We start from the raw sequence: 23,931 nt of genomic DNA on the forward strand, positions 1-23,931 counted from the left end.
CAATTGCACTCATCTCACATGCTAGTAAAGTAATGCTCAAAATTCTCCAAGCCAGGCTTCAGCAATATGTGAACCGTGAACTTCCTGATGTTCAAGCTGGTTTTAGAAAAGGCAGAGGAACCAGAGATCAAACTGCCAACATCCGCTGGATCATGGAAAAAGCAAGAGAGTTCCAGAAAAACTTTTTCTGCTTTATTGACTATGCCAAAGCCTTTGACTGTGTGGATCACAAGAAACTGTGGAAAATTCTGAAAGAGATGGGAATACCAGACCACCTGACCTGCCTTTTGAGAAACCTATATGTAGGTAAGGAAGCAACAGTTAGAACTGGACATGGAACAACAGACTGGTTCCAAATAGGAAAAGGAGTATGTCAAGGCTGTATATTGTCACCCTGCTTATTTAACTTATATGCAGAGTACATCATGAGAAACGCTGGACTGGAAGAAACACAAACTGGAATCAAGATTGCCAGGAGAAATATCAATAACCTCAGATATGCAGATGACACCACCCTTATGGCAGAAAGTGAAGAGGAACTCAAGAGCCTCTTGATGAAAGTGAAAGTGGAGAGTGAAAAAGTTGGCTTAAAGCTCAACATTCAGAAAACGAAGATCATGGCATCCGGTCCCATCACTTCATGGGAAATAGATGGGGAAACAGTGGAAACAGTGTCAGACTTTATTTTTCTGGGCTCCAAAATCACTGCAGATGGTGACTGCAGCCATGAAATTAAAAGACGCTTACTCCTTGGAAGGAAAGTTATGACCAACCTAGAAGCATATTAAAAAGCAGAGACATTACTTTGTTAACAAAGGTCCGTCTAGTCAAGGCTATGGTTTTTCCTGTGGTCATGTATGGATGTGAGAGTTGGACTGTGAAGAAGGCTGAGTGCCAAAGAATGGATGCTTTTGAACTGTGGTGTTGGAGAAGACTCTTGAGAGTCCCTTGGACTGCAAGGAGATCCAACCAGTCCATTCTGAAGGAGATCTGCCCTGGGATTTCTTTGGAAGGAATGATGCTACAGCTGAAACTCCAGTACTTTGGCCACCTCATGTGAAGAGTTGACTCATTGGAAAAGATTCTGATGCTGGGAGGGATTGGGGGCAAGAGGAGAAGGGGACGACAGAGGATGAGATGGCTGGATGGCATCACTGACTTGATGGACGTGAGTCTCAGTGAACTCTGGGAGTTGGTATTGGACAGGGAGGCCTGGCGTGCTGCAATTCATAGGGTCGCAAAGAGTCAGACACGACTGAGCGACTGATCTGATCTGATTTGATAATTAGACTCTAAGTTTTATTTTAAAGCTGTAAACATTATATGGATAATGTAAAGTGACCAAAATCACTTTTGGTCACCATCCATCCTAATCCTTTCTCCCATGCTTCAAAAATATTATATTAATATTACAATGAATTTCATGAGTATACCTACTATTTTTAAAGTACTTCATTTTCCATCTAAGTGACTTCAAATAATACATTATATATAGTATCTTCTGAGATATTTTTAAAATATTCTTTCCATATTCTCAAGACATTAGTTTTACAAATGCAGATATTATACTGGAAATTAACAAGCCTACTGCCATTTTCAAATAAGTTACCTAAAACTGTTCCCAACTTCCGAAACAGGAAAAAAAAAAAAATTAACTCTTAAACTAACTAGATGAATTAAATTATTTACCAAAGCTGATTTTTTTTTCACTGAAATCCAAATACTCACAGGTTTTAAGTGGATGACAGAACTATTAGACATCACTGTGTGGTCTCCCTCCATCATGTCTAGCTCACTCTTGTCATCTGAGGCATCTGGAAGACTGTTAACACTACTACTTTGGCTACTGGCACTGATGGACATACTGGGAATAGACTGATTACTTCCAACGCTATTCACTGTTCCTGTCCGTCCAACACCATGATCCTGTTCCTAGGGAAAAAAAGAGCAATAGGTTCAGATATCTCCATCTCTCTTGATTTCTTAAATAGAAGCATCAAGCACACTGCTTGGCCAACAGTCTTTAGAAAGTCAGAGGTCTATCATGAGATATTCCCTTTATTTGGTGAAACCAGGAAGTTAATCCGTAACAGAAAAATAAACAAATAAAAATGACCAACAAGTAAATAAAAACCTGACCAACTATGTGAAGTCAATTTATCAGCCAAACCAGCCACAGGCTGGTTTTTGTAAAAGTGGTTTTAAAAAAAAACCCCAGCCACGAGCACCACCCTCCCCTGAGCAGGGTGAGAGGAGGCGCCAGCTCTGGGCTTTGAGGTCTGAGGCGTGTGGTCTCCTGGCCTGGCGTCATCTCCCTGGAGGCAGGCAGCACCCTGAGGGAATACTTCCAAAATACTTCCGAAGTAAAGCATTTTCTCTAAACTGTCTGCCATTTTTTGAAATCCATTTTTACCACACATCTCATTGGGTATAGAGAGAGATTTTGCTCATTTCTCAATAATTCCCATGGTTAAAATAAGCCCCAACCATGAGAATTCCCTAGTGGTATGGTTTAGGAGTCCAGCACTTTCACTGCTGAGGGAGGGCCTGGGTTCAATCTCTGGTCAGGGAACTAAGATCTCACAAGCCACAGGGCGTAGGAAAAGAATAAATCAGAAAAACAAGCCCCAACTTAAAAAAAAAAAAAAATCCTAGAAACACCTCCTTTTAGTTATTTTTTGTTGAAGTCTTTTGTAAGTATATTTTTCTTTCTTTCTTAAAAATTCTACCACCAAAGAATTCCTATTTTTCTTAAATTAAAAATTATGTATTATATATACATATATACACACACACATATACATATAAAATCACAAGAATGTTTTTCTGAAGTGACCAACATTTTAGTAGTGTTACCATACCAAAATTCTCTAAGATATGGAGAATTTAATATAGACATATGGTATATACAAAGGAACTTTTCTCATATCTCTAGCCCAACAGAGATGCTGTTATAGATTTAACTACATGAGAAATTTATTAATTTTAAAACTTTATTTTATTCAAAATTTTATTTCATGTATCTAAAATATCCCACAATAAAGTAACCCAAAGCAATTTTCAAAAGATTATCATAAGAACTAAAAAATGAAAAAACCCAAAACTGTTGGTTAAGAAAATCTTGCATTTTACAGTTCAGTAATTGTGCAGCACTATTAAAAAAGTAACTGCTTCTCCTAGTTTCCAAATGTAAAATGATATTTCTCACTGGAAAACAGTAAAAAACAAACCAAAGCTCTAGAATTCTGACAGAAGCAAAGAAAAGTGAAAATACTTATAGTAAAAGCTTTATATGTATATTTCAACATGAGAAAGTTCTATAACATATCCATTGCACATTTGTATTTCCATTCTCCCTAAAAAGCAACAAAAAAAGAACTTGACCTTGAGAGTGAGAGCTATCTGAATTTGAACCCATATGCCTCTACCTACACTGAGTAAACCACTGAGCCTTGCTTTACACATAGCTTCAATACTCTGGCTACCTGATGAGAAGAGCCAACTCTTTGGAAAAGACCCTGATGCTGGGGAAAGACTGAAGGCAGGAGGAGAAGGGGACCACAGAGGATAAGATGGTTGGATGGCATCACTGACTCAATGGACATGAGTCTGAGCAAACTCTGGGAGATGGTGAAGGACAGGGAAGCCTGGTGTGCTGCAGACCATGGGGTCGCAGAGAGTCAGACACAACTGAGTGACTGAACTGAACTGAAAATAAGTATTTCAGAACTGTGTAGATGGAATGAAACTATGCAGAACTGAAAAGAAATGTCCTTGGTAATACAGTAGAATGCTTAGTAACTTGCTAATGACTTGTCAGTGAGTAACTTCCAGAGTCTATAATTTTATATATTTTCAAAAGCATGTCTCTCACAATTGAGACAATAAGGCAAAAAAGGGTTCAGTGGCTAAGAAATTTGAAAGGGACAAAATTAAACAAAGTTGAATTTGTTTATTTAATAAAAGACGTTGCTGAGCTTTACTATATATGCCAATGTGCACAACAAAGGGACTGAATTTAAAGAACACAACACCGTTTTTCCCACATGGGATTTTACAGGACCAGTGTTAAGAAAACACAAATGGGAACCACTGATATAAGAGATTCATGATGTAAAAGACGAGCTCCACAAGAAAAGAAGCTGATGAAGAGAGCTCAATATTGATTCATTTCTAAATTACCTCTTCTTCTTCCTGTGCTTCTACTGCTGGTCCATTATGTGCCTCCTGGAACAGGAGTTTCTTCATCTTTCGATACTGCAGATTGTCCAGCTCTCTTACTGCATCTTTTGTCCTCTGAATAAGATCTATTAACACTGTTTCAGGGCGCTCCCGAAGAACAAACATGTGCTGGATAAAAGAATGTAAAAGTCAAGTTGAAACCTATTTTTCCATTAATACAAATGTACACCTCTCTTAGCTGCAGAAGGAAATGGCAACCGATTCCAGTATTCTCGCCTGGAAAATTCCACAGACAGAAGAGCCCAGTGGGCTACAGGCTATGGGGTTGCAAAGAGTCAGACACAAATGAGCATGCACACATGTGCCCCTTCTTAGACTCTAGAGTTACTATCCTAAATAATCATCATAGATAATGCCTATAATCTATAGCTATTCTATTATATTTCTGACTTCTTATAAAATCATTATTTATATATATTTACTCTGTGCCTACATTTTATATAAACTTTGGTCAACTAAAAATGTAGAGTTGAAATGATAAAAGGGTTTAATTAAATACTAAGAAGTAAGCCCAATTACAGCCCTAAACAAATGCTAAAAAAAGGTTTACATATTCTTAGAACTGTTGATTTCACAGAAAAGGCATGTCAGTTCTGAGTTTTATTAGGTTTCAAGAGAAATGTATTTACTGCTGGTGAATTATGTAATATAAACCTGGATATTTTGGGTTCCTTTATATATTGCATAAACAATACTCTTCATAAAACACTAGTAGTTGATTAAAAGGCATATTATTAGTGATTTTTACTAACATTGAATAAAACTTAACCTTATCAAATAAGGAAAAGTTGAAAGAATAATTTCACCTTTAGAGTATCACTGCTACATTTTGATGTTTCTTTTCAGAAATTTTCTATATACAGATTTTTGTTTTATAGATCATAAATATATAGATTGCAGAAAGACACTTTCCGCCCTTGACTTCATGAGATGCCCCTGAATTTCTGTAACACTTACCTTTTTTGTTAGCCAAACTTACTTCTTCTCTATGTAAAGAGTTCTAACTATACCATATTTGGTTCTGCTTCACTATCATAAGACTGTTATTTCAAATTTGTAAACATAATGCCTACAGAATATTTCATCAAAGGTTTATGCCAAAGTTCCATTACCCTAATTCTGGACAGTTATTTCCAACTTTTAATTCAGAGATAAATAGCTTCATAGAATTCTTAAAAAAATTTTTAAATTCATTAGAATTTTTTTCTATTTTTTTCTTTATGATGAATCATGAAAGAAATGTCAGGCCAAAGGGAAAGAAACACTTGCTAGATACTTCCTATCATTTCCAATAAGGCTGTGCCAATATATGCTATCAACTAGGTGAATGAACACTATATTCAGACTTGGAACCTAATCACCAAATACCAAATACCTGGGCTTGGTAGGTTGGGTTATACCCAAAGAGTTTCTTTCACCTCTATTGGGCAAGTATGAGAAACAAGTCACATTCTTCCTTTTTCCTGAGCCTTAGCTTGGTATGTATCACTATTTATCAATACAATATTCCATATTCTTATCCCAACTTCATATCTTATATTTCTAAGTCTGCCAGTTTTCTACATACAGATCTTGCTTATTTTTCACTAATATAATTCCCAAGTATACCAAACATTTTGTTGCTATTGTGAGTACCAATTTAGTCAAGTTTTCATTTCTTAGAGTATGAGTGAGCTTACTGCCTAAAATTCCTCAAGCATTATTGAAAATCAGTATTGCTCTTCTACACACTAAAGTTTCAAGTAATACTACTGAATACATGTAAGAACCTTTCAATTTCTTTGTATCTTTAACTGAGGTGCATTGATGAAAATAAACTTAATCCATTTGAAACTGTAAAACATTCATGCAAAAATAGGCTATTTAAATTTTATAGTGAAAAACCAGTAAGACTTCTTAGGGTCACAAAGAAAATCAAATCCCATTTTACCACTGCTTTATCTAGATGTTTTAAGAACTATATTAAGCTCAACACACTATTACTGCTATTGATACAATAGTCAACTGCCAAGTGAAATAATAAATTTTTGAGAACAGGAAGCATATAAATCTCATATTTAAACGAGGCAATGAAACTTTGTGAAATCTGAAGAGTACACACGATTTAAAAAATCTTTTCATTGCTAAGTTAGAAAATTTTATTTTCAAAATGGAAACAAAAATATGATATTCATTTTAACAATTTCTTTTAAAATCTCTTTTCTCTCACAATATTTATGTAAATATATCACATATCATTTCTATTTCCTTCATATTACTTTAATAGAATACATAGTATTTTAGTTAACAACCAGTAGCGCATACCTAATATTGATTCCAAATCAAAGAAAAATGACACATTAAAAAAATTTCTTAGGGGTAGAAAACAGTATAATTGAACTGACCTTTAAAAGTTCCTCTGATGTAGGGCGATCTTGAGGGATTTTCTGGAGGCAAGAATCTACAAAGTTGCGAAAATAATCAGACCTATTGTAAAGGAAAGTATCAAGTGAACATATTGCTATTTCCTTTAAAAACACACCAGCAAAACAAAGCATGTGCCTACTGCTGGGAGCGGGGATGGAAATGAAACGATAAAAAAAAGCAGATATAGATACATTTCATATATGTCTATGAAAAGTTATCTAAAGCAGCCAATGAGTCTTCACCATTTTCCAAAGATAAATTTGCACAGATTATTTTAAATTTCTGCTCCCACAATTAAAATATCACAGCGCATTCTATATAGAGGAAAAGTTAGAAAAGCCAATATTTTCTTTTTTGCATTCAAATCTAGGATAACTTTCTTATTATTTTTCTCCCTATAAACCACCTCTCTCTCTTCTTTGCCCCTTGGATCATCTTCTGTATAGTGGGATTCAGAGTATTACTCCATTTGCTTTGGAAGCAGTACTCCATACAGCTAAGTATTTGGTATCCCTGAGCAAATGGATATAACTTCCATTAAATCCAGAAAACCAGCTGAGATTTCTTTTTTAAACATTTAAAACACTGGAAGTCTGTAACCCATTATTAATGTATAATGTTACTGATGAGAGTTCAAAGAATATTAAGTAATTACTAGTCCACTGGTGTTCGTCTTCAATATCTAAGTAAGATTTTAAATTCCTTATAGGCAAAAAAGAAATTCTCTTTCGAATCCCTGAAGTATCAAACACAGCGTGTAGACAATCTGTGTTCAATTCATTATTTATATGTATCATAATACTAAACTCGGTCCCAAAAGATTCCTTTTATGTGTATTTACTTAAGACCTATGAATATGTTAGTTAAGCCTTATCATTGGCCCATTAAATTATTTATTATCAATTTATTATTTAATAATTTATTAAATTCCAATAATTAAATTATTTAATTATTAAATTATTGGCAACTAATGCATCTATTTTGAACTTTACAATATTTATTAAATATGCTGTTTATTTCCTTAGAATTTTTCAAATGTTTGATACCCATGAGGAATTAATTTCCCACTAAAATTTTCTATCACTGATGAAATCCTGGTTTTTAAAAACTGTAAATCAGGTCTCTATAAGCTTTTTACACTAATGAACTTAATTTTTCAAATCAAGGAAGCAATAGGAGAGAAAAACATTAAGCAATTTGAATAATAAATGTCATAATGACAATTAGAATGATTTCAAAGTTATGAATTTATCTGGTAATTCTGATAAATCAAACTGTTTTACCTATTTCATATGCTATATAAATTATAAGCCATTCCCCAATTGAACATCACTACAGGTTGTGGCAATCTATATTTCAGTTGTAAAATACTATGTTTAAATCATGCTATTTATTATATAATCAGGGTTATATGTGTTTCTGAAGTTCAAAAAACTAAATATTTTTTTGTAAAAAGCAAATACTTTTTGCTTATATGTGGTATCAATCTAGCCTTTATTTCTGAACTGAGTCATATATCTGCTAAGAAAAGCACACATAATAAAGGATTAACATGATAGAACCTATTTTAATAATTTTTCAGTAATACATTTTACCTAATTGAAATGAAATCACTTTGATAACATTATGAAAAAGCATTTAATTTATACAATGTTGAGTAATATATCTCTTAGCAATACTTACCATTCGTTAGACTGTAGTGTAGGGGATTCATTTTGGGCTATGTGATATAAGGCACTCATTGCATTCATATTAAATAAAGGAGGTTTCCTTTCCGCTGTAAAAGAAAAAAAACTTTCCTGTTAAAATATATGCCTGTTAAACAGGGACACACAAGTACTATTTTTTGTTATTTTTTAAATAATTTTAAACTTCAAGTAGAGTTCAAAGAATTTTTTAAAGTCAATCAATGTGCAGTAAATTGCTGGCCAGATGCTCCACCATTCCTAAATACTTTAGTGTTTATTTTCTGAAACATACTCTACTAAAAAAAACTAACACATCCACTAAATTAGACCATTAACACTGATACATGACTATCATCTCATCCTCAAATCCCATTCAAGTTTCAATCAAGTATCCCAATAATGTCCTCAGTAGCAAAAGTGTCCTTTGGTCATTTGTATCCTTCAAGGAAACTATTTTATCTAAGTTGTTACATTTATTAACATAAAGTTGTTCACAGTATTTCCTTATGATTCTTTTAATACCTGTAGTGATGTCATATCTTATTTCTGATAGTGCTTTGTGTCTTCTCTCTTCTTTTCCTGATCAGTTTGACTAGAGGTTTATCAATTTTATTAATTTTCTCAAAGAAGTAGTTTTTAGTTTCACCGATGTTCTCTACTGCTTCTCTGCTTCTATTTAGCTGATTTCTGCTTTGATATTTTTATTCTTTGTTATGCTTATTTTGGGTTGAATTTCCCTTTCTTTATCCAGACTCAAGGTGACAGCTGAAGTCATTACCTTGATTATTTTGAAGTATAGAAGACTTTTCAATACCCCTCAATTCTGGTTGGTTCTAAAGATTAAATTTGGGTCATACAACTTTGATAGAAATATCACAAAAGTAAATAATATATTTTTCAAATTTATACTATGAGATGATATGAGATGATATATAATTTCAAATGGTTCCATTATTGATGGTATTCACTGACCACTTAAATAATTACCTTAAGGTAATCAAAATTGATGTTGAATTTTGTCTAAAGATTTTTTCTGCATCTATTGAGATCACTGTATGATTTTTATCTTTCATTTTGTTATTGTGATGTCTCATACTGATTGATTTGTGGATTTTGAACCATCCTTCATCCTTGGAATAAATCCCACTTGATCATGGTGTATGATCCTTTACTGTATCGTTGCATCCAGTTAGCTAATATTTTGTTGAGGATTTGTGCATCTATGCTACTATTATTGTGTGGCTGTTGATTTCTCCCTTTTGGTCTGTTTATATTGTTTTATGTATTTAGGTGATCCTATGATGGGTACATAAATATTTACAAATGTTATAACCTCTGCTGAACTGACCTCTTTGTCATTATGTAATATTCTTGTCTCTTACTGCAGCCTCTTTTTTAATTAAAAAATTTTTTCTCCAGCTTTATTGAGACATAATTAATATATAACATTGTATAAATTTAAGGAGTGCAATGCGCTGATTGGATACATTTATATATGGCAAAACAATTTCCACCATAGCATTAGCTAACACTTCCATCCCATCACACAATTCTTATTTCTTTTTTGGTGATGAGAACATTTAAGGACCAGTCTCTTGCAACTTTCAAGTATATAATGTGGTGCTGTGATGAGATTTACACTCCGGTAACTGACATCTTAAGATGTGACAAGAATTCCCTGGCTGTCTAGTGGTAATACTTGGTGCTTTCATAGCTGTGGGATGAAGTTTAGGGAACTAAGATCCTACAATCTTTGAGAGCCTGAAGCCCACCAAGCTTCCCTGTCCATGGAATTTTCCAGGCAAGAATACTGGAGTGGGTTGCCATTTCCTCCTCCACAGTCTCTGTTTTAAAGTCTACTTTGATAGTCTTTGTTTTAAAGTCTATTTTGTCTGATACTTATAAAGTCTATTTTGTTCGAGGCTTTTGAACTATGGTGTTGGAGAAGACTCTTGAGAGGCTCTTGGACTGCATGGAGATCAAACCAGTCAATCCTAAAGGAAATCAACCCTGAATATTCATTGGAAGGACTGATGCTGAAGCTAAAGCTCCAATATTTTGGCCACCTGATGTGAGAGCCAACTCATTAGGAAAAACCCTGATACTGGGAAAGATTGAAGGCAGGAGGAAAAGCGGATGACAGAGGACAAGAGAGTTGGATGGCATCCCTGACTCAATGGACGATAAGTCTGGGCAAGCTCCGAGAGATGGTGAAGGACAGCGAAGCCTGGCGAGCTGGAGTCTATGGGGTTGCAAAGAATTGGACACAGCTAAGAGACTGAACAAGAACCCCAGTATTCTTTTGGTTTCTACTGACATGGAATATCTTCTTCCATTCCTCACTTTCAGTCTCCATGTGTCCCTCACATCTGGAGTGAGTCTCATGTAGGCAATATATAGACAGGTTTTGTTTTTTCATCCATTCAGTCATTTCTTTTGATTGGAGAATTTAGCTCACTTACAATTAATTACTGATAAGCATATATACCCATTACATTTTGTTAACTGGTTTCTGGCTGTTTTGTAATTCCTCTGCTCCTTTCTTTTCTCTTGCTCTCCTCCCTTTGTGATCTGATGACTGTCTTTAGTGTTCGGTTTGGACTTTCTCTGTATCTTTCACGTCGCAGTTTACATCTTTCTATCTTGTGTCTCCATTAACAAATTACTGTAGTTAATAGTTCTTTTATTTTCCTTCTAATCCTTTTATACCCTCAATATATACTTTTATAATCAGAAAAAGTGGTACATTTATTTTTATAAACACCATTGTATAATCATGCCTCAAAACAACAAACCAGGGGTCTTTTTCATCAGATTAACTGTAATCAAACATATAAACCCATCTATGGAAAATCTTGCACTTTAAGATTTATTTCTTGGTCATAAGACATAAGCTATGAGATGGTCCACTGCTTTAAACATAGTTCCATTTATATGCAACAGAACAAAATGTGTGCATAAAATCAAACTGCTACAATATGTGGGCAGACACATAGATTCACATATTTAACTCAAAGTAGTAAGGACCTCAGGTAAAGGTAAGTAACTCATAAATGCTTTAGAGACCATCTGTAGATGGCAAATCTAGCAATCACATATATAATCAAGTGTTTAACAAGTATTCGTTAATATTAAGACAATTATACAGTGGAAAATTATTTAAGATCTAATTTAACAGAGCAAATATAATATACACTATATATAGAATATATATATAACCTAATGTATATATTATATACAACTTATATACATAACCTTATATGTATCAGATAACCAAAATGAAACCTTTAAAATATTGCTCCCTTTAGTGACCAACATAAAAAATAAAAAGCTGTAGTTTGGTATAGAAATGGAGGTAAAACACAGATCAAAACTTACTACATAGTAATAAAGAACATGCTTACCTAATTCAATACAAGTTATACCGAGAGACCATACATCTACTTTTCCATCATACTGTCCTTCATCCATGGCTAAAATTACTTCTGGGGCCATCCTAAAAAAACAAAATGTCATTTAAATTAAAGTTAAAAAAAAATGTATGCTAGTCTTTTAAAATGTAATGACTATCTATATGGAGAACACTTGTGTGGATTCCTGGCAAGACATCTGGACATAATTTTGAAAAAGAGAAATAAATGCATTACAGGTTGTGAGGTAAATATTTAACTTTGCTTGTATAGTGTGAGACTCATTCTCACCATCTATCATGATCATGTAACAGCATCCTAAAGGAAGGATGCCTGAGAGCAAGGTTGTATTCCGTATCTGTTCAAGTTTGCGGGTTCGAATATTGTATATCCTTTAGCCCAGTGATTCTCAAACATTTTGGTCTCAAGATTCCATCTGATTTTTGCTTGAAAGAGGGAATTTTATCACTGGCACTGAATACCATCAGTTGTTTCCCTTGAAATGACAAGCTCACTCCATGTATTTCAGAAAGTATCTGTCACACTATCCAACAATGACTAACCATAGCTTGTCAGTCTTCTTTCAGATTAGAATAGTGTTCCATAATAAAAGTGGCTAGGGCAGCTGATAACTAAAATCATCACAAAGTTATTAACTTTATAACCAACCAACATGTGTCTTGGTTATAAAATGAAACACAGGACTTCCCTGGCAGTTCAGTTCAAACTCCATGCTCCCAGACCAGAGAGAGCAACATGGCCAAAAAAAAGCTAATTCCTGTCTTTCAGTTCACTCACTCAATCCTGTCCAACTCTTTGCGACCCCCTGGACTGCAGCATGCCAGGTTTTCCTGTCCATCACCAACTCCCAGAGCTTGCTCAAACTCATGTCCATCAAGTTGGTGATGCCATCCAACCATCTCATCCTCTGTCATCCTCTTCTCCAGCCTTCAATCTTTCACAGCATCAGGGTATTTTCCAATGAGTCAGTTCTTTGCATCAGGTGGCCAAAGTATAGGAACTTCAGCTTCAGCATCAGTCCTTCCAATGAATATTCAGGACTGATTTCCTTTAGGACTAACTGGTTTGATCTCCTTGCAGTCCATGGGACTCTCAAGAGTCTTCTCCAACACCACAGTTCAAAAGCATCAATTCTTCGGCACTCAGCTTTCTTCACAGTCCAACTCTCACATCCATACATGACTACTGGAAAAACCATAGCTTTGACTAGACAGACCTTTGTTCGCAAAGTAATGTCTCTGCTCTTAAACATGCTGCCTAGGTTGGTCATAGCTTTGCTTCCAAGGAACAAGTGTCTTTTAATTTCATGGCTGCCATCACCATCTGCAGTGATTTTGGAGTCCAAGAAAATAAAGTCTCTCACCGTTTCCATCGTTTCTCCATCGATTTGCCATGGAGTGATGGGACTGGATGTCATGATCTTCATTTTTTCAGTGCTGTTTTAAGTCAGCTTTTTCACTCTCCTCTTTCACTTTCATCAAGAGGCTCTTCAGTTCTTAACTTTCTGCCATAAGGGTGGTGTCATCTGCATATCCGAGGTTACTGATATTTCTCCCGGCAATCTTGATTCCAGCTTGTGCTACATCCAGCCCAGCATTTCTCATGATGTACTCTGCATATAAGTGAAATAAGTAGGGTGACAATATACAGACTTGACGTATTCCTTTCCCCATTTGGAACCAGTCTTTTGTTCCAGGTCCAATTCTAACTGTTGCTTCTTAACCTGCATACAGATTTCTCAGGAGGTGGGTCAGGTAGTCTGGTATTCCCATCTCTTTTGTTTCACAGTTTGTTGTGATCCACAGAGTCAAAGGCTTTGGCATAACCAATAAAGCAGATGTTTTTCTGGAACTCTCTTGCTTTTCCAATGATCCAACAGATGTTGGCAATTTGATCTCTGGTTCCTCTGCCTTTTCTAAATACAGCTTGAACATCTGGAAGTTCACAGTTCACATACTGTTGAAGCCTGGCCTGGAGAATTTTGAGCACTACTTTACTAGCATGTGAGATGAGTGCAATTGTGCGGTAGTTGGCACATTCTTTGGCATTGCCTTTCTTAGGGACTGGAATGAAAACTGACCTTTTCCAGTCCTGTGGCCACTGCTGAGTTTTCCAAATTTGCTGGTATATTGAGTGCAGCACTTTCACAGCATCATCTTTTAGAATTTGGAATAGTTCAACTGGAATTCCATCACCTCCACTAGCTTTGATAGTAGTAATGCTTCCTAAGGCCCACTTGACTTTGCATTCCAAGATGTCTGGTTCTAGGTGAATGATAACACCATCATGGTTATCTGGGTCATGAAGATCTTTTTTGTACAGTTCTTCTGTGTATTCTTGCCACCTCTTCTTAATATCTTCTGCTTCTGTAAGGTCCATACCATTTCTGTCCTTTATTTGTCCATCTTTGCATGAAATGTTCCCTTAGGATCTCTAATTTTCTTGAAGACATCTCTAGTCTTTCCCATTCTATTGTTTTCCTCTATTTCTTTGCACTGATCACTGAAGAAGGCTTTTTTAATCTCTCCTTGCTATTCCTTGGAACTCTGTATTCAAAGGGGATAGCTTTCCTTTTCTCCTGTCTTTAACTAGGATCTAATGTTCCTATGATACTTTACCTTTTACTTCGTATGTAATTTGGTATTAAGTACAGTTGCTGACTGTGTCAATAAGATTATTACCAGGTACACTTGTGTATGTGGGTAGCAGGTACCCATGTGCATTTGTGGAAAGACATATAAATATGAGCTTAGTTCCTGTGTTCCAAATGTACTATACACAAATTTTAAAATATATTCACTTTATTGTAAACTTTCTATTGTCAATAGCAGGGTATTTCCAATGTGTTCTTTAGGATGTTGAAGTAAGTTTGAGAAATTATAGTTAGGAAAAATTAAATGAGTAATTTGTTCTTTATTGCAGAACGTTTGAGGGCCTTTTTAATATTTAATACACTGATGTCTAAAGAGGGGAAGCACTAAGAAATATCATTCACTCACAGAACCCTTTTTTTAGAGAAGAGGACACTCTATCTAAACTAGGGTTTTACATAAGAAATTCTTGGTCATCTAGAGTAGCGGTCTTCAAATTTTTTTATTCATTATTTACCTTCAATGAATTTATAAAACCTATGTATCCCTTGCACATTTTTGAATTGATATATAAATTTTATAAACAGTTGCAAAGGATATAATGCACAGTATATGTCCACACATACACACAGAGTATATGTGCTTTAAAGATACTCAAAACTTGGGGTTGCAGAATTAGTTCACGCAATTTGTTAAAAACACTGCTGTGTAATATAATTAGCAAAGGCAGTCTTCATGGTCATATCAATCAGTTAAACCAGAATCACTTTGTGCCAGAAAGTCTGAATTCAATGCAAATAACATGTTAATGCATCCCCATGACAACCATGTCACAGTTATAAATTCTACACTGGAACAAAAGAAGGGAAGGGGAATGACTGGGGAGAAAGTAAAAGCAAGGGATAAAAGGAACAGAAGACAGATGACTGGAAAGGTACAAGGACTTGCCAAGAGTTTGTGTCCTGACTCGATCCTATATGTTCTCAAAATGTTCCTCTGGTGTTGCTTTGAGGCTTTGACAGTCCAGAGCAGTGAATCATTGCAATATTCAGGTTGGGTTAGAAGCCTTTCTTTTATAAAGCAGAAGGGAGATTTGAAAGGCAGGTGAAAAGATGACATAGTGGGCCTAAGACATCACTTTCAGTATACACAGAGAAAGAGGATACATTTGAAAGTTGAAGATCTGGAAAATTATTCCCTTCAAATTCGCTGACATTAATAATAAATTACTTATGGGTAAAATTAGATGATTCTATTTTCTTGGGCTCCAAAATCACTGTGAATGGTGACTGCGACCATGAGATTAAAAGATGCTTGCTTCTTGAAAGGAAAGTTATGACAAACCTGACAGCTTATTAAAAAGCAGAGACATCACTTTGCCAACAAAGGTCCGTACTGTCAAAACCATGGTTTTTCCAGAAGTCATGTACAGATGTGAGAGGTGGACCATAAAGAAGGCTGAGCACCAAAGAATTGATACTTTTGGATCGTGGTACTGGAAAAGACTCTTGAGAGTCCCCTGGACCGCAAGGAGATCAAATCAGTCAATCCTAAAGGAAATCAACCCTGAATATTCATTGGAAGGACTGATGCTGAAGCTCCAATGCTTTGGCCACCTTACGTGAAGATCCAACTCATTAGACCCTGAGGCTGGGAAAGACGAAGGAGAGGGAGCAACAGCATGAGATGGTTAGATAGCGTCACCAACTCAATGGACATGAATGTGAGCAAACTCCAGGAGATAATGGGGGACAGGGGAGCCCAGTGTGCTGCAGTCCATGGGGTTGCAAAGAGTCAGACACGATGTAGAAACTGAGTAACACACTTAGATGATGTCTAGAATTTCTTTCAAATTTAGGGGGGAGAGGAAGAGAGGGAGAGGTGAATGCATAGGGCAGGACAGACCATGTGATAATATTGTTGGGCTGAGTGACTGGTATGTAAGGGTTTGTTATACTTCCGCCAAGTATTATGTATCTTTAAAATTCTCCACAATAAAAATAAAAACAAAAAAACTCCAGAGAACTCCAAGTCCACTACCAGTCTTCAGGTATTCTTAGTATGAACATCAATGATATACAGTAAACATAAATCTAAAGAAAATACAAAAAAAAAAAAAAAAAAAAAGAAAATACAAAAATTTCTACTTAGCATTTCTAGCTTCTCCCCACTTGAATTTTTATTAAAGTCCCCACACCCAACATGATGCAAATAATAGAAAAGAATGTAGAAAGAGGCAAATTTTAAAAATTGGGGGATGTAAAGGGAGCACTCCAAATCTGTATTTGAAACTAACTATAATATTTAAACTTAAAATGTCCAAAATAACATTTTGTTTTCAGGAAAAAGATAAGACACTTTAAAAAATGCACAACCATATACAACCACACACAATTTCAATTATGAGGATTAAATCCAGATAAGATTATTCTTACCAATATGGCGTTCCCACAAAAGAATTGGCAGGAGATGCCATGGAAGCAGATCCAAAGTCAGCAAGTTTCACCTGGCCTGGCTCTGTCAGAAGGATATTTCCTGCTTTGATATCTCTGAGTTTAAGGAACACAAAAAATTATTTCTCTTTCCTTCACTGGATTGTGTAAAAGCGTGATAAAAATAAAATAAAAATTCATAAAATAGAAAAGGAGAAATCAAGATAATTAAGTCCAAGGATAATCTCTCAATTGGGGTAGAATTAATTAAGATCTAAAATAGAACACAAAAAATACAAAATTCATACTAAGTAACAATTTTGTAAAAGAGGAGGCAAAACAGCAATAAAAGACAGAAATTCAGGTGATTAAAGTGTAAAGTCTATATTTGAGGTCCTATTTATTGGTACAAACATGGTTTTAAATGGCTTTAAAAATTAAATTTAAATAGCTGACCACTCCTTTACAACCGTAAGATTTCTGAGCAGTCTACTTAATGTCAAAGAAAAAAAAAAAAAGAAAAGCATTTCATGTCCCCAATCATTTTGAAACCTTAGGATAGTTTTCCTAACTAAATATGAAATGAAAACAAACATTTGGATAATGTAATATCCATGACTGTAGAGAATTACGGATATTTATAAAATGGGACTGTAAGTCCAATGAGCACCATAACATACAATTATCCTTTCAAAAACAGAAAAACTAAGTTCTTAAGTACTTACTATAGTACAGTTCTTACCACAGTACTGTAGCGAACATAAATTAATCTATGTTCCTTCCATTCATTTCTTTTTTTAAATGAAGGGGTACTTTAGGGAATTCTCTGGTGGTCCAGTGGGTAGAACTTGGTGCTTTCACTGCTGTGAGCCCAGGTTCTACTCCTGGAGGGGAACTAAGATCCCACAAGCCGCTAAGTGCAAAGAAGTTAGGTTATAATTCCAAATCTTCTATTCACTTATTTACTAGTATGGAAATTTCTCCTGGACCTTACTCTAGGACCTGATGCTACTATAAAGTTTAATATGCATTCCCTGATTCACATATATAATCAAAACATGCTAATTTTCTTCTAAAATAGGCAAAACTAATATCAACACTAAAAATGCATTATAGAATTGCTTAAAGTTACTATTTATTATAAAGGATCATCGAGGATTAATACTCAAAAGCATAAAAAGTATTAAGTATCTTTTATTTATCCAGAGCATGGAATGAATGGAATAAATCTGGCATTATCACTTACCAGGAATTCAGAAGATCTAGGTTTAGTTCTAGTCTAAATCTATCTGGCTTTGTAAACTTTGAGAAATTAGTCACAAAATGGGAGAGCAGTTTCTTATAAGACTATGTAACCCTTATTGTCCTTTCCATTCCCCAAATTAAATGACTCCACAATTAAATTTCTACCACAAATCTATAAAGCGTACAATACAGGCAATATCTAAGAGATATTAAGGTTTGATTCCAGACTATCCGTACAAAGTGAGTATGCAATAAAGCAAGTCATATGAATTTTCTGGCCTCTCAGTGCATATAACAGTTATGTTTACACTACAGTGTAGGCTACTTAGTGTGCAATAGCCTTACTTTAAAAAACAATGTACACAACTTAATTCAAAAATATTTTACTGCTAAACAATGCCAAAACAATCATAATGGTAACATCAATGATCACTGATCACAGATCACCATAACAAAAAGGATGAAAAAGTTTGAAATACTGTGAGAATTATCAAAATGTGAAATATAAAGTGAGCAAATGCTGCTAGAAAAATGGCACTGAAAGACTTGCTTGACACAAGATTGCTACAGACTTTCAATTTGTAAAAACAAAATATCTGTGAAGTGAAATAAAGCAAAGCACAATAAAATGTATGCCTGTACTTCAGAAAGTCTGGCATCATGTATAGACAAAGATAAAACTTATCTTAAACAGAGAGATCAAGTGTACCAGTATGTTGTTCTTAACATGGACAAGAAGAAATGCTTTTATTTGGCTATAACCAACAAAATTTCAGGGTTAGTAAGTTTCAGGGTTGGTAAATACAACAAGTCATTGCTTATTAGTATATAACAATTTTCAAACTACTTACCTATGGATCATGGTATGAGAATGTAAGTAGGCTAATCCCTGGAGAGCACCATGTGTAATTGCTGCTATTTCCACTTCTTGTAATGGCTTTTTGTGAACTTAAAAAAAGTTATTTGAAAATACTTTTTATTTTTCTTTAAAAATAAATATAGATACCTAATATATAGGGCAATTTTTACAAACTAACAGTGTGCAAGAAGGGATATTCTCCTCAAGATAATAAAATAAGCCTACTGAACTTTACAACTTGTATATAGCTGTACCTAGCTGTGTAAGTATAGTTCACAGCCAATTCTGTCTAACCTGACAACAAATAAGCAATTATTTGGTGACTACAAAAACAAGAATAATAAATGTTCTCCCTTTATTCTCATATACCTTCACTGTGAATAGAAGAACAGATTAAGGTGAATGAAAGAATAAAAAAAAAAAAGTCATAATGAGAGAAAAAAATCACTTTTATGCTACTATATAATATTTAATGACCACAGTGCATATTATGCTGAGAACATAGAAAAGTTTAAGATTTTTATTCTTTCTGAAAAATTTGTACGTTATTTTTTAGAAATTTCTCATTGAATTCTCATTTTATTGTGCTAATATTATTTTTTCTTAATAATTAAAGGAAACCTACCTTCTAGTAAATCTGAAGCAGATCCTAAACAATATTCCATTACAAGCTACATGGGAAAAAAAGTTATGAAAGCATTAAAATATATTATTAAAAAGATTCTATTTGAGATTAAATAAATTTACCAAAGAGTTCAAGAAGACAGCTTAAAGCAAAACAAATCCTAGTCACCATTTACCTTAAAAAAATGAATATTTATGTATTTAGTAATTTGTCAAATGTGTAAGTAGTGTTAATGGTACATTTACCAACATACAATTACTTGTACAAGATGTGTATTTCAGATATAACTACTACTAAAATTATAAAGGAATATACATACGCTGTTACTATTAATCTATAGTATATAGTATGCAGCGATACTGAAAATTGCTAGGAAGCAAAAAACTGTTCTCTGAACAAAGCTTAGGTTACAGTTAACGCAAACACAGAGCATCTTGAGCGATGCTCTGTGTTGAGCATCTTGAGCATCTTGACCTGGCACATAGAAGAGCATCTCTTCTATGTGCCAGGTAAATCCTCACAAATACCTTATGAGGTAGACCCTATCACTATGCTTATTGTACAAATGGAGAAACTTGAGAGACAGAGAGGTAATCTCCCCAAAGTCACTTTAAAAAAAAAAAAAAGGTCAAAGTTTTTCTTTAACCACAGCCTTTTATTTGAGTACCACCACGACCACCATCAAAATTAAACTGGATGAAAATGCACCCAAGATTACAAATCTAAGTTCAGTATACTAAAATGAAAATTAATTGTGAATTACTAATTACTCAAAATAAGGAATCATTCTTATTTAAAGAAAATTTGCCTTTCTCTTAAAAGATACAGTTATTATGCCCACACTGCTACAATATTACTACCATTATCACCTGAATGGCAACAATGGGGCAAAATTAATTCCCACTTCTTCTAACAAAGTGTCTCAACTCTCTAACATTAGTATTATTCAGCCAAGGAATCATAACCAGTTCAAATTTCACCAGGACTCATCAGGACTTCAACAAGATCTTTGTGGTTAAACAGATTACATTTATGTCAAAGATATGCTAGATTTCATCTTCAAATAACAGAACTGCTTTCACCAATGTTTGATAAACCATTTGAAGAATGATACTACTAAAAATGTCTGAGAACATTTTACCAGGTACATAAAAAGTTAGCTAAATCTCTGCAATAAATTTGCAAAACCTGTATTATCTTCTTTGCCTAGGATTCTAGGAAAAGCTGCTCTTCCTCTCAATAAGAACTAACATTTCAGCCAACTAAAATTATAGCAAGGGGAAAGAATATACCTACCCATGCTGTGTGCTCACGTAAATAGCAGCCTTTGTATTCTATACTGTTGGGATGTTTTATTCTTTGTAGAAACTTGACTTCCTTAATAATATCCTGCCATTTCTGTGGGGAGAAAAAAAAACAAATAAAGGAAAAAATTATGAACAGCTGCTTTTCCTTAGCAAGTTGTATAAGAAAAAAATAATTATTAGACTAAGATGGGTTATCAAGGACATACAACTTTATTTGTAATATTTAAATACCAAAATAATAAATTAGAAACTTACGTTTATACAGTATATAACTCAATTTACACAACTTACAAAATTATTCCATTCAGGGTAGGACAAATTTTAGTTTTGTAAAATGTACCATCAATGGGTCTTATTAAAATTTTACAATCACACATCAGATATATTGATGAAAACTATATACCATATTTAGTGATTTTTCTTCAAAAGTTCAACTTCCCTTTCTTAATTGTAGCTTTTTGGTGTATAATTTACATAGCACAAAGTTAATCTATTGTGTTTTTGGCTTATATTGTCTGCCAAACATTAAGGTTTAGTTTGCTTTTTAAATTCAAATGAAGATTTTAAACCCCTAAGTGCACACCTTCTAAAATAAAATGTTAGAGAATAATTCATTACTATATGGGAAAGTGGAAACAGTGTCAGACTTTATTTTTTGGGGTTCCAAAATCACTGCAGATGGTGATTGCAGCCATGAAATTAAAAGATGCTTACTCCTTGGAAGGAAAGTTATAACCAACCTAGATAGCATATTGAAAAGCACAGACATAACTCTGCCAACAAAGGTCCGTCCTAGTCAAGGCTATGGTTTTTCCAGTGGTCATGTATGGATGTGAGAGTTGGACTGTGAAGAAAGCTGAGCGCCGAAGAATTGATGCTTTTGAACTGTGGTGTTGGAGAAGACTCTTCAGAGTCCCTTGGACTGCAAGGAGATCCAACCAGTCCATCCTAAAGGAGATCAGTCCTGGGTGTTCAATGGAAGGACTGATGCTAAAGCTGAAACTCCAATACTTTGGCTACCTCATGCGAAGAGTTGACTCACTGGAAAAGACCCTGATGCTGGGAGGGACTGGGGGCAGGAAGAGAAGGGGACGACAGAGGATGAGATGGCTGGACGGCATCATTGACTCAATGGACATGAATTTGGGTGAACTCCAGGAGTTGGTGATGGACAGGGAGGCCTGGCGTGCTGCAATTTATGGGGTCACAAAGAGTCAGACACGACTGAGCGACTGAACTCAACTCAACTGATATGGGAAAGTTCAGAGGGGGGTGGGGGGGAAACAGTATAAAAACATTTTCCTACATATTTTACTAACAGCATTCCTCAATGACACATACCAAGAAATACACATAAACCTTCAGTTATAAGCTACTCCATGACAACCTTAGACACTTAGGCCATGTCCTAAACATAGTTACTCTTAAGAAGCAACCAGAGAACTCTAAGAATACAGGATACTAGGTCCATATCCAGAGACTCCAGAGGTTTGGCAGGTGTGGGATAGGAACTAGGAAGTCTATTTTTTATCCTTGTTTTAGTTTTCAATCTTTATCGTTGACTCGGGCCATATTTTCAAAGCCAGGGAAACTAGCATAATAGAAAACTTTAGAAAATATTTTGTACTAGAATGTAAGACCACATAATTCCAATGTTATTTCATAAGCCCTCAACAAAATAAAGCAAAATATGTTCACAATTTTTATATAAAATGTGTAAGATATAAATTCTAAACTCAGAAAATGTTTCCACAGCTTTCAAATTTCAAAGATAGTTGACACTTTTAAAACAAAACAAAACCCAGTATTTTTTCAGTGTAAAATAATGTCAAGAAGGACATTAGTATTAGATGAGAATAGATGACTTCTAAATGAAACTTTTTATTCTAGGTGTGACTAATCAAACAGATTCCAATACAGTACAAGTGCACCTATGAAAGCTATTTCTAAAGTTGTGCTACAGAATGGAAAATAAGAGACAGTAACCGTATAAGAAATTGAGTTTTTTAGGTATCAAAATGATGGAACAGTAATATAATAGTGTTGTTGTACTCACTGTATGATCACCACGAAAACAAGATTTACCATAAAATAATGAAATTCCAAAAACGTAGAAAACCAAAATCTTTAAAAGTTAAAGACTGATCCAGCAATTCCAACTCTGATCAAACACCTAAAAGTCTGTACAGAAACTAAGGACTCAAAAAAAGTATTTGCATGTTTGCTGCTGCTGCTGCTGCTGCTAAGTCACTTCAGTCGTGTCCAACTCTGTGCGACCCCATAGACGGCAGCCCATCAGGCTCCCCCATCCCTGGGATTATCCAGGCAAGAACACGGGAGTGGGTTGCCATTTCCTTCTCCAATGCATGAAAGTGAAACATCAAAGTGAAGTCGCTCAGTCCTGTCCGACTCTTAGCGACCCCATGGACTGCAGCCTATCAGGCTCCTCCATCCATGGGCTTTTCCAGGCAAGAGTACTGGAGTGGGGTGCCACTGCCTTCTCCGAACCTATGTTTATAGTGGCATTATTCACAATAACAAGGCAGCAACAGAAACCTAAGCATTCACTGACAGATGAATGGATGGATAAACACACACACACACACACTCACAGGAATATCACTCAGCCTTAAAAAGGATGGAAATTTTGACACATACCACAACATGGATAAACTCTGAGAACATTATGTTAAGTAAAATAAGCCAGTCACAAAAGGACAAATGCATGATATCACTTACATGAGATACTTAGTCAAATTCATACAGACAGAAAGTAGAATAGTGATTTCCAGGGGCTGAGGGAAGGAGGGAATGGGGAGTTGCTGTTTAATGGGCAAAGAATTTTAGGTTTTTAAGATGAAAAAGAGCTCTGGAGATGAATGGTGCTGATGGATACAAAACAATATGAATGTCCTTAATGCCAGTGAACTGAATACTTGAAAATGATTACAATGGTAAATATGTTATATGTATTTTACCACAATTAAAAATAATTATGTTGAAAAATTAAAGATTTACAGATCCCAGTTTTTAAAAATAGACTATATTCCACAAAATAAATTCATGCAATTAAATATACTGAAAAGCACTAATCATAATATTAAT

General features: G+C 34.8%; 1 protein-coding gene across 4 annotated transcripts in view; it reads right to left on the minus strand.

Moving 5' to 3' along the window:
- The window catches only part of TAOK1 (TAO kinase 1), a 110,365-nt gene that overhangs the window by 31,070 nt on the left and 55,364 nt on the right, over positions 1-23,931 (minus strand). For 2 of the 4 annotated variants that reach the window (XM_086359941.1, XM_086359942.1), the window contains 9 exons: positions 20,816-20,917; positions 19,520-19,565; positions 18,887-18,983; positions 16,794-16,907; positions 11,741-11,832; positions 8,332-8,425; positions 6,627-6,708; positions 4,183-4,350; positions 1,729-1,932 (listed from right to left, as the gene is read on the minus strand). In XM_086359941.1, the coding sequence (XP_086216067.1) occupies positions 1,729-1,932; positions 4,183-4,350; positions 6,627-6,708; positions 8,332-8,425; positions 11,741-11,832; positions 16,794-16,907; positions 18,887-18,983; positions 19,520-19,565; positions 20,816-20,917 (999 nt within the window). The remainder of the gene's footprint in view (positions 1-1,728; positions 1,933-4,182; positions 4,351-6,626; positions 6,709-8,331; positions 8,426-11,740; positions 11,833-16,793; positions 16,908-18,886; positions 18,984-19,519; positions 19,566-20,815; positions 20,918-23,931) is intronic. The other 2 variants (XM_086359944.1, XM_086359945.1) reach the window with 1 other exon arrangement.

This window comes from Bos grunniens, chromosome 19 (genome assembly GCF_055505025.1).
Source record: "Bos grunniens cultivar Pamir isolate PY7600 chromosome 19, Bosgru_T2T1.0, whole genome shotgun sequence".
NCBI lineage: Eukaryota > Metazoa > Chordata > Mammalia > Artiodactyla > Bovidae > Bos > Bos grunniens.